The sequence below is a fragment of the Anarrhichthys ocellatus genome, unplaced genomic scaffold (assembly GCF_004355925.1).
Source record: "Anarrhichthys ocellatus isolate YVR2014 unplaced genomic scaffold, GSC_Weel_1.0 scaffold30, whole genome shotgun sequence".
In the NCBI taxonomy this organism is placed as follows: domain Eukaryota; kingdom Metazoa; phylum Chordata; class Actinopteri; order Perciformes; family Anarhichadidae; genus Anarrhichthys; species Anarrhichthys ocellatus.
Window position 1 is genome coordinate 1,189,620 of NW_022280060.1, and position 11,479 is coordinate 1,201,098.

The window sequence follows — 11,479 nt, forward strand, 5'->3', positions numbered from 1 at the left end:
TGCTTTTAATGGCAGAGTTTTAGCATTGCTGTGGTTTTAAATCTCGTCCAGTTTTATGTCAGAATTCACTGATAGAGTTCAGATCAATTATTTCTGTTGTGTAGTGCTCGTGCTCGTGCTAACATTTTTCAGTTGCTGTATGTGGAGCAAAGTGATGTGCAAGTCGAAAAAATATATTGATTTCATCCCTACCTTTCACTCCTATGGAGAGACGCAGCACAACGGCTAAAGTTTTCACAGAAAACAACTTAGTTTCCGAGTATCCATTCTCTCCTCTGTGGCAGACACAGGAGAGACGAGGCATTTTGATTTACACATACACTGCTGTTTATAGGCTTTTGTGCTTTCCATGACACAATTCAGAATAATGGCAATCTAGCTTTAAACCCATGATTGATTTCTGCTCCGTCACCTGAGGGGGTGTTTCAACCTTTCACTCTGCTCTGGTTGATATATGAGCATGTGTTTTCCGTTCAGAATCTCTATTAGGAGATTTTGACAGTTTGATACAGCATTCAGACTCCAAGAAATCCTCCATGTTGAATTATCTGTCTCCATAACATAGTAGTGACTTATATGTGTGAGTTCAGGTGACTGTAAATCTTTTCTCACCCAAGTTGGTGAATCTGTCTCGCACTGAAAAACACAGTAGATCTGGTCTTTGTTCTTCTTCTGCTTAACTGTTCCAGATTCCTCCAAATGGAAATTTGAGGTTTTGTCATGGCACAATTTCATATTTTTGTGTCTTTTTGTTAGGAATAATGTTATCCATGACTGTGAAAGCCTCATGATAGAACAGGAAAAACACAGGGAGCCTCTAAATGTTCGAGGCTTCCCCAGGTTTTGGGGTGTCTAGTCTCGGGACAATAGATCTGTCTGTGGCAAACCACAGCTGTGTTTGTGCTGGGACGTCGGTTGCACTATGCACTATTCCTCCATTCAATCTGGCCGGAGCCAGGTTGTCCCCGAGGGACTGAGGGGGGCCGGGGCCGGAGGAGGTGGAGGCAGGTGAGTGCAGGTGTGTGACTGCAGACTAACTTCCCCCTCACCTCTTCACTCCTTTGTACACCACAACCGCTGTATCTTTGCTGTTAAGTCTGTGGGAGTCTGGAATAAACATATCAGCAGATGATTAGCAAGTCAACAATAGTGTCTTTAAGGGGGGGCGTTCTCTCTGAATAACCTTGGGGAGCCTTTTTCAGGAATGCAGCAGCAGAGGACTCATTATGTGTGCTTGAGGTTGCGCCATCAGTTAAAGGAAAAAAAATCCAACCCAAGATACAATAACTGATTACATCAGCGATTAATGCATTCCACGTTTTAATGTGTGCTCAAGTGTTGCAACTGAGTTTTTTGTTTACTCATCTTTCCTTGATGTGTGTTGTGCAGTCTGTTTCTACTTGATTGTGGTTTACATCTGCACATTTCATAAGAACTCTGTCATAAAATTGGTTTTAACTTGGTGCATTTACTTTTGAATATGCATGTAAGTGCAGCTATTTCTTCTGTATATTGTCTGTCATTCATTTCTTACTATATGATAATCTGAATGTTGATCTCCAATTGATATCTATCGCACTGGAAATAGCATACCATCACATATTCTGTGTTGGGTCATGAACCAATGTGACCAATGTCTCATAGGATAAAATGTTGACGTGATGACATTTTGGACAGACATGGATGGAAACTTGACTGGTTGCAATATTTTCTATCTGAACTCTGTCCGTACTCTTATTCAGCATTGGAGTTGTTCTTCATACAGTATTTCATAAAACTGGTCATGCGTTCCACATGAATTGACAAGAAGACCTAATATGTGCCACTCACCGAACCGAATCATCCAGTTCTGTCTCCCTGTGGCTTCAGCCGGGTGATCTGACGAGGAATGCACTCAACGCCACCTCAACTCTTTTGCCTTTTACGGGGGACCTAGCATGTCCGGCTGGGCTTTCCTCTCCTGCCTCTTCTGCTACCACATTAAAGAGACCCAATCGTGTCTCATGGGAGTCATTCTGTATGAAGGAGTGTGTTGTTTGTGGGGAAAAAGGAATTTCTGCTTCTTCTATCAGATCTGTTTGTGATTTATGAAGCATTGAGCGGACTTCGTGGAAACACAACGTTTTGTTTTTGTATCTACGTGGGTCTGTACATTCAGCTGTTTGAAGAAAAGGTCATTCTGCTCTTGAACTACATATTTTCCAAATCTTGTAGAAATGTGGGAATTCCGGAGCTTTATCTTTCTAACTCACCCCGTGAAAACAAAACAAAAAGCACAAAGGTTTTCATAACAACATGAACCAGTGCTGAGTGGCAAAACAGAGGGCTGAGTGTGTTGAGAAGCTCTCTCAGCCAGTTGTGTTTTTGGCAGTCGTGCCAGTGAGGCTGACCTTCTCAACTGTGAAACACTGGGATCTGTATTACAGTTGCACCTGTTGGGAACATGAAGGATTTAAACAAAGGCAATAATGTTGCTGCAAAAGATCCTTCACAAGAGAGCAAGCTCTGTCTGTTGTCACCTCTCTGAATCTGTCTTTTATTTATGCAGTGAGGAGCTATTGTGTGAGGTGACCCATGTCCAGGCTTGAGCATGATAAGGATCTTATCTGATAAGGACCAGGCATGTCTGATGTTTGAGTTCTTCCAAAATGACGAGTTTTTAAGGGACAAGCGTATCTTAAAGCTACAAGAAACTAGCTTGCACTAGACATCTGGGATCTCTGAAATGAGCTTTGTTTTTGTTTTTTGAAAACATGAACTTTATAGACTCGGGTATTTTATTCAGACAGACACACACATTCTAAAAAATATTAGACGATTGATTAATGAGTTGATTAAAATAAATAAATTAACAACTATTTTGATTCATTTATTACTTTAGTCAAGCATTATTCATTCATTCTAACTCCTCCAATGAGAGGATCTTTGGGTTTTGGACATTTTTAAAACGTTTGGACTATTTTCTGACATTTTATTGACTAAACCAATAATAAATTAATTGAGAGAATCAATTTCTCAATTGGCAGATTAATTGAAAATTCGTAAAAAAAAAACATGGAAGTGAAAAGATCCTAAGATCCTATTTGCTTCTTGTCTGTCACAGCATACTCCACTGTTTTTGCCTTGTTTTCATGTGCTTGGTTTAGTTTATCAGTCGACCAGCTGATGTATTACAGCTGCTGGCTTTCATCCGTTTCATCTTTAAGTCTTCGTCTGCACTGTATCCGTATCACTCACAAACACACATCAACATTTCCCTGCTACTCAGCGGTTCTCTTATCTTGCCTGCAACAGTAAACGGTCTCTTTTCCCATGTGTTTATGTTTGATACATTTCTTCGGAAGAGGTTGTGATGCCTGCGGTCAAAATGTAGTTGAATACTCCCAACATCAATCAAGTTCATAGTTTTGAGTGCAGAGACCTCATGCGTCATAATAGCTGCAGGAATAGTGAACTTTAATAAAGACGTCTCTCTCTGATGACAAGATGTGGATGGGAACAGTCTGTTCTCTGTTTTCTGATTAATTAGATTCAGATATATTACTTATTTTAAGTGGACTCTTAATTACTTGCCAAAATTTGATTTATAGGAAACGTTTGAATGCACCCTCGTATAGTGATCTGTTCTTCCTGCAGAAGAACGCCTGCAGGTTGTCTCTCTGATTTTCCAAATTTTCTGAAAGCACTTGAATTTACAAAAATTCAATTTCTGTTTGATTTTAATCCGGTTTCACATATTTAAAAGAGAAATGGATTCAACAGAATCACTCTTTCCTATTCTGTGATTGTGTTGGGCAGATACTTAGTAAACACTTTCTTCCTGCAGTTACAAACTCACTAATTTGACATGTCATGACTTATTTTAGCTAACTTCATAAACTGCACAGCTGAATGCGTGCCTTCACAGGTCTGTTATTATTATTATTATTATTATTATTATTATTAATGTATAACATCGCTCTTTCTTTCTCTTTCTCTCTTTAGTTGAAGCAGCCTGAAAAGGCGGCGGCGGCGGCTCACACTTATTTCCAGGCCAACCCAGAACATGTGGAGATGGGTCAGAACCTGGAGCAGTACAAAGACCAGCAGGGCGTTGAGGAGGAGCACTTTGTGGACCGAGAAGCTCGGCCTCATCAGGTAAGCCAGGAAATCTTAATACAGAGACGTGTTAACATCACTTATCTCTTTTTCTTACCTGAGCATGTTTCAGATCATCAGTGTGACCTACTTTCATCTTTTTTCAAATCAGGACAAAACTTTTTCTACTTCATTTCTTTCTACTTGATGTATATCCTGAAGGGAAAAGTACAGCTGTGGTCCCCGTATGAAGGGACCTTTGTGTTAATGGCACTCTGAGTTTAATGACTGGAAACTCTTTAGTGCTTGTTGTGGTGAAACCCTGAATGCTGAAGAGTTTTGGATCCTTTTTGCTCCGATTCTTTTACGATCTCATTTCTCTGTTCTCTCTTTATCTTCAAGTCACGCAGAACCTTCTGGAAGAAACTTTGAAGCACGACTGATAATTTAAGTTATTGTGTGCCTGTAACTTCCCTTTACTTTCCAATCCAAAAGACTATAAATTCATGTATATTTCATCGTATTATAAATGTATTCATAAGGAAGTGACAGTTCAGGTTAACCCAGCCAGCGTTTCTTCTCTTTATTCCAAACAAATGACCACCGCTGCTGCAGGAAACGTGATGTGTGCCAAAGGACTTGTAAAATGAATTGATGAAGAACAAAGATTTCCTTATATAAAACTGTCAAAGATAAATTCCTCATTACACCGGTATGTCATAAAGAGCTTTGTTGAACACCGGAGGTCATAAATACTCATCCCATCATTCCTAACTCTCATGATCCTCCGTCTCTCCTCGCAGCGCTCCTTCGCAGCAGCAGTGAGATTGTATGATAAAGGCGACCACGAAGAAGCCATCGCTCTGTTTGAGGAGGCGTTGGTGGAGTACTATAAAGCAGACTCGGAGTGCCGGGCCCTGTGTCAATGGCCGCAGAGGTTTGAGGGCCACGACTACCTCCGCTACCGTTACAGCCTCCATGAAGTCGTATCGGGTAAGAGCCAACATCTCGAACAAGACACGGAAAACTGTTGACATTCATCTTTCCTGCATTTATTCTCAAGCTGCATAATGTAAATAACCAGGGAATAATAAGGCCATATATATTGCATTCAAATCCCAGCATAAAGATAAACATGATTTGCATTATGGACATGATTTGTTGGTGTAATCAGCTGTATTTATTCTTCATAATGGCAAAATTAGAGAAATATGGAACTACTTATCCTGCAAGTTTCTATTTGGAACCAGGACTTTCTTGTTTAGTTTCTGGTTTACATTCTTCACACCCTCTTTTTGTTACATTCACAATGTTGATTCTGATATGACAGCTGGCACTAATTAAGCAAAACCGTAAGATGGCATCTAACATTGGTTCAAGCTGTTTCAGTTTGTTTTTCTACTGTTGCATAATAGCATATTTTGATATTTTATTGCTAGTATGAACTGATGTCTGAATTAACCTGCATGTTGAAATGCAGTAGAACGTTGCTCATATGTTCTTTGCCTTCTAAGAAACCCTGCCCTGTGTTTTCTGTTGATGTGAAAATCCCACAGTTTGTGTTCATTTTTAGACACGCCGCCCTCTGACAGTGGTTTCATAAATCCAGTTTTTAGTTGATTCTAAATTAGACTGTTCAGTTGTGAAACATCTCATCAACTTGACGCGACTGTTCCACCAGCACGTGACTGAACTGCGTGGCCCTGAGCCCGAGCTGGGCTTTGTTGTGGTGAGATGGAGCCTGGGGACGGAACAACACCCTTCATGCTCACTGGGTGATCAAATCTCCCTGGCAGTGGCTTGGCACTGGGTCAAAGGGCAGACGACGGATAACAGCCATAAAAAAAGGCAGCTGTGTTTAAAGGAGCCATATACAACATTCCGATCATTAATATAGCAGCAAACAATTACTTGCTATGTAAATATATGGTGGAGTAATGTCTAGCTGAGCATAGAATAAAGTCGTTATCCGAGCTTCTCCTTGCTTTGTTGACATAGCCGGGCCAGCAGCGCTTGCTTTCAGTGCATGTTGGTGCACGTGAGCGTACCCCACTGGCTAGCTCACGGCCACCGCTCTGCACTGCTTTCATATTGTGGTTGGAGATGATAATACCATCGCAACCGGCAGCGTGGTTGTGGAAGCGCCCATCCTCTGGTTCCCACTCAGGTAAACACTGTTAGTTCTGTTAGCCCGTTTGTGCGGTTAGTACCATTAGCTGCGAGCCTCCGGCTCAGGCGTCGCCATGTTGAGAACCATTGAGCCAATAGAAATGCTCCCAATCTTGTATATCCCCGACACATGTTGCAAGATTTGATCCCACAGACTTCCCTCAGTTGTTCATTGTTGTATGGTTTACCACAGCACTGAGGTCTGAGGATTATTAAATTAGGGGGAAACTGCATCCAGCTCTTTTAAATTCAGGACACATTCCACATTTTAGGGTTTGTAAATGTTATCTGAACATTGACATTACTTTAATAGGCGAGACCACATAACAGACCCTTGGGAGTCACTAAACCCTACTTATGATGTTAAGGCATGGTGTGGAAGACTCGTGACACATACCAGAGCCTACTCATCCAACTGACTCATCCAACTGACTGCCCAAGTATTTAGCTTCCACAGTACGTTTTAACAAACTCGGTAATAGAATCAATTAATGGATAACGTGCAGATCCAGAGGAAAACTCTCAACCAAATCAGCACCTTAAATAATTGTACACAGTCTCTCTTGAAAATAAATCAAATGTTAAAAAAATAAAGGTAAGAAATAACTCAAAGGAAGATCGGTCCGAGCCCCAGTTAGCACCGAAGTGTTGAGCAATATTCTCTCTGATGTGGACTGTGTTCAGTTACAGCCCTGGGATTTGGTAGACATGCTCTGTTACCATCTTTGACAGTCCTGAGAAATAGCCTGAACCAGAGCCAGAACAGCAGACTGAGTGCACCCAAAACGCCACTACGAGTCACTACAAGACTCTTCTTCTCTGTCTCTCTTTAACCTGAAGTAACCTTGTTTCTTCCTCACTGCAATCGCAGGGCTTTTTCTTCTTAAAGGAACATTTATTACAAACCGCAAATGTTATTGTTGTTTTGAATATGTAGATTGATTGAATGGTTTCATTTGGGGCTCTGTTTGTGGTTCAGAGACTTCCTTCTACTTTGTTAATATTTAAACTTGCAAAGTTTCTTTTTTTCATTGTTTGATAGTATAGCTTGTTAATGACTGTTGACAAGTTTAAAATCAGGTTTCAGAACTTCCCACCAACACCTGAACACACCACCTGGTACCCTTTTCCATGCACAGTCCATGCTTTCGGTTACAGATTTCAGAACATTTTTGTACACAACAGTGGTGTAAATTTGACCAAAGTAGACCGCTGATTGTTTACTGTTTTATTTATTTATAGTAACTTGCAGCTTAATACCCTTAAGAAGTAAAACAAAACCCAGGTCTGCCTGCACAGCCGCTACGGAATAGTTTCCTCTCTCTCTCCTAAATGCAACAGAGCAGCTCAACAACAGAGGTCACTATAATTAATGAGCAGTAACGAGCACTACGCTAACTTTTATTATGTTATTTCGTTTAAAAAAAATGGTGTGCAGCCAATAACTTATCTTCCTACAGAGAATCAGACGCTTTTGATGTGGAGGGAAGCGTGTATCCACAGCAAAGCACCAGATCATAATAACGTGATTATACTGATATACATACACATCTACTGTGGTCAGTGGTGCTTCTGATGACACGAGTCAGACCTTTCTCTCTGGAAGTTGAGGTGGGTTTTGTGCGTTAGCCGCAGCTTAATTGCTGACAAGTGTGCTTTGTCTCACATACTGTATGTATGGCCAGGTTGCATAAACACAGAAAAGCCGGCAAATTAGTTTTGGCCGCGCTTTGTTTTACTTAAAATCAGGGGATTATTTTCCGTAGCACCACTCCAGTAGAGTCTGTGATTATAATGTTTATTTGTGTACATTTGTATTTTGTGAGAGTAATATAATCCGTTACGTCAGTTAAATATAAGAGAAAGTATTTAATTGAATGACTTCCTCGTGTAGTGATTTGATTTTGTTAAGAAAAAAAGAAACTGCGTTACGGTCCTGCTTGATTCTGGCTTAAAACATTTCATATTTCTGCTCCTCTGAGACTCTTGAAGAGATTGAAAAAGACCACAACTCTGGTGTCTGGGTGAGGAAAGTAGCACTGCAGCTGCTCAAGAGTGACCTCACTTTACAATCACGCTCAAAACACACACACACACAACCACATCCACTCTGATGGTTCTTCTCTTGGGGCTCGACATAAGGAAGTAATATGCAGCGCCTCGTGAAATCCATTGTTCCTCAGGTGGTGATGAATCCTGTTTGTTGATCCTGCGGGGAAGACAAAGACATGAAAGCACTTTACTGTTCAAATGGGAACAACATTTAGTAGATTTACTTCACAGCAACAGGGAATAACATAATGTTGGACATGCTGTATTTGATTTGATACAGCTCCTCAAGTTGAACTCACTCCAGGTTTTTTTTTTTTCCCACAAATACCAGACCCTTTAGAGAACTAAAACGGGACAACAGGGAACAAAAGACACTTTAAGAGCAACTTTCAATATCTGTTTTATACAAAGTTCTTATTATTTTCAGCGTAGGAATAAATAATGGTGCTCTCCTATTCAATGGGGATCTATATAGTAAACAGACGATGAATACACTTCATCGGCTAAGTGATGTAGCCTTGACGCCAAATAGGTTTGTCTGTATAATTAAATCAATATAATAAGCTGGAGATCAGCTGCTATTAGTTTCTCTTACAACTGTAATGCTAACAAGTTATTCATTATTTTCAGCTGTATTTCCAGTGGTCCTTTAACCCTGAGCTGATATTACACCAATGATCTCAGCAGAGTTGATGGCTGTGGGCAGGGGACCAACCTGGAATAGTGACCATATTGCATTGGTGCATTACATTTGCAACAGACCACACAGTCGTATAACTGACTCAAGATGCCCAGTGGTATTAGGCATGCAGTAAACTACGTGTAACTGTGGTACAAACGCTGTAAGGGGAGCTGGTGGCCACTGTTCTGGTTTGAAACTGTGTTGGACTGATCAAACCATGGTTTTAGTTAATCAACCAATAAAAAATGTTTTCTGGCCAAGACTGCATGTCTGTCCATCCTGGAGGAAGAGTCTGTCTTCCCTTTTTCTCCCATTAAAGTTTTTTGAGGGGAGATTTTCCTCCTCTAGATGAAGAGGATTGTAAACCCGTTTTGAGGACTCAAAAATAATTTCAGATATCCAATTGTTATTATTTATAAGAACTATTGTTTCATAACCTTAATGCTCTACTCTGCTGTTTACTCTGTAAAATCATATCCTCACCTCAGTTATATCGATATCGGGAACACGGGTATCTAGCCCTTAAACCAAAAACTCAATGAAATAAGAATCCAAATGCAACATTTAAGAAGCGGCTAACGATCTCAAAGTGAAGCTGATGATCTGATTTTGTTTTAGATCACTTCACTCAGGTGCTGCACTGTGAACACGAGTGCGTCCGAGACCTCGCCACCCGGCCGGGCCGCCTCTCCCCGATGGAGAACTACCTGCCTCTGCACTACGACTACCTTCAGTTTGCCTACTTCCACGGTAAGTTGTTCAAGGAATGTAATACTTATTCAGACCTTACTGATTTAATTTTTCTGAAAACCTTTTAAACAAAACTCTTCCTGAACATGACATCTATCTGACTATGCTTAGTGTAATTATGAACAAAGAAGATGTATACACCCATAGGTCAAACACTTGCATACGTGCATGTACAAGAACTCACCGTGACCACAAAGAGCTGCAGACGGGCCGAGCCGATCAACTGTTGGCCGCACCCCATTTAGAGTTTCTCATTGTTTCACAAGAATTACATTATCTTTTATATGGGCGTATCCAGTCTGATGTAGGAGCTCTCAGGTGTGTGTGTGTGTGTGTGTGTGTGTGTGTGTGTGTGTGTGTGAGAGAGAGAATAAATAGGCTCAACTCTTCTGTTGTTGAAGTAGAGAAAAACCCTCCGAGACAAGAGTGTTGGCACACCAACAAAGCGTAGTTGGGAAAGACAGTGAGCTGAGTGGTTGTGAGGTCCCCAGATTATAGTTAATGACCCATGCGCATGTGGCCCTAATAAAGCAAAGTGGATCATTGGATCTGTGCAAACACACTGAGAGCAGGCTTTGATTTCTAACAGCCGCTGCTGGGTGTCTGTTTTTATCTGTCTGTCGGTCTTCTTGTCTGTGATCGTAAGTCTGTGGAAGCCTGAAGAGTCTTTAGTTCATAAGAAGAGTCTCGGTGAGTCAGTTATTCTACTGTATTATAAAGTGAAAAGACTCGCAGCTTAGTGTGTATCACTGCTTATGAAATCACAAATCTGCTTCTGTTTTTTTCAGTTGCATTCTTTGTTTAGTTTTTTTACTGATATCAATACCAATTATAATATTCTCTATTGCTGGCATTTTTCAGCCATATATTTTCTATATTTTTGCATTCTGACAGTCCTCCTTTTCAATAAGTGTGTATTCACACATAAAGGATTCACATATATAACTGCATGCATGTACTGGGCGAGTTGCAGAGGATGAAAGCCAGTGCTGGTGTACATTTGCTTGTAAATTCAGTATCATCAGTCTTTTTTTAGTTAATTAAAGCAAGATCTATTTTAAGAAAGGTTGAAAAAGTTTAAATCGTATGAATCGCTAGCCGTATGCTTCAGAAAACGTTACATTGCTTTACATTTTTCTGTGTTCTGACCGTTTAATGGGGAACAAAACATACTGGTAGCTTGCTGCATTCCTGCAGAGGAAGGTTACTTTCAAATGCAATTTGTTTTAATGTACCTTAATGTTGAATACACAGTAATTATGTTAAATAAGTACTTCTTTAATCACTTGTGTGTTACCTACTTCAAAATCAAGGCAGTGTATGATTTACTTGTTGGCAGTCAGGTTTTAAACATATGGATTACAAAACTACTTCTCATTTTTAAAACAGTGCGCCAGGTTCATCTATATCTAGCATAGTTAGATTGTATTTTTTAGCAGTATGTTGCATGTTTTAAATAGAGCAGCATTTTTACTTCTTATTTCAAGTACCAGCATTTTCTGTCACAAGTCAGTAATTTTAGTACTTTAATACCCAGCAACACTGTGGGCTGTAAGCAGTTAAAGCAGGATTGTGCTTTAGCTTCTTACGTTTCCTGAATAAATCCCCAATGAAGTTTTTCTGTTTGACTGAGCTCAATTCTCCAGACTCTTATTGACCAGGGAGCACACAGCTGACAGCCTCAGCTTAGGCCAAGACAGGAAGTCTTATGTTAGCCCTGCCCCTTTACAAGCTACTAAAGAGAGAGAG

General features: G+C 40.3%; 1 protein-coding gene across 1 annotated transcript in view; it reads left to right on the top strand.

The window, feature by feature from the left end:
* Positions 1-922: 922 nt before the first annotated feature.
* The window catches only part of LOC116392429 (prolyl 3-hydroxylase 2-like), an 18,188-nt gene continuing 7,631 nt past the window's right edge, over positions 923-11,479 (top strand). Inside the window, exons 1-5 of the mRNA XM_031863860.1 lie at positions 923-1,008; positions 3,799-3,805; positions 3,985-4,137; positions 4,881-5,070; positions 9,599-9,730. Of these exons, the coding sequence (XP_031719720.1) occupies positions 923-1,008; positions 3,799-3,805; positions 3,985-4,137; positions 4,881-5,070; positions 9,599-9,730 (568 nt within the window). The remainder of the gene's footprint in view (positions 1,009-3,798; positions 3,806-3,984; positions 4,138-4,880; positions 5,071-9,598; positions 9,731-11,479) is intronic.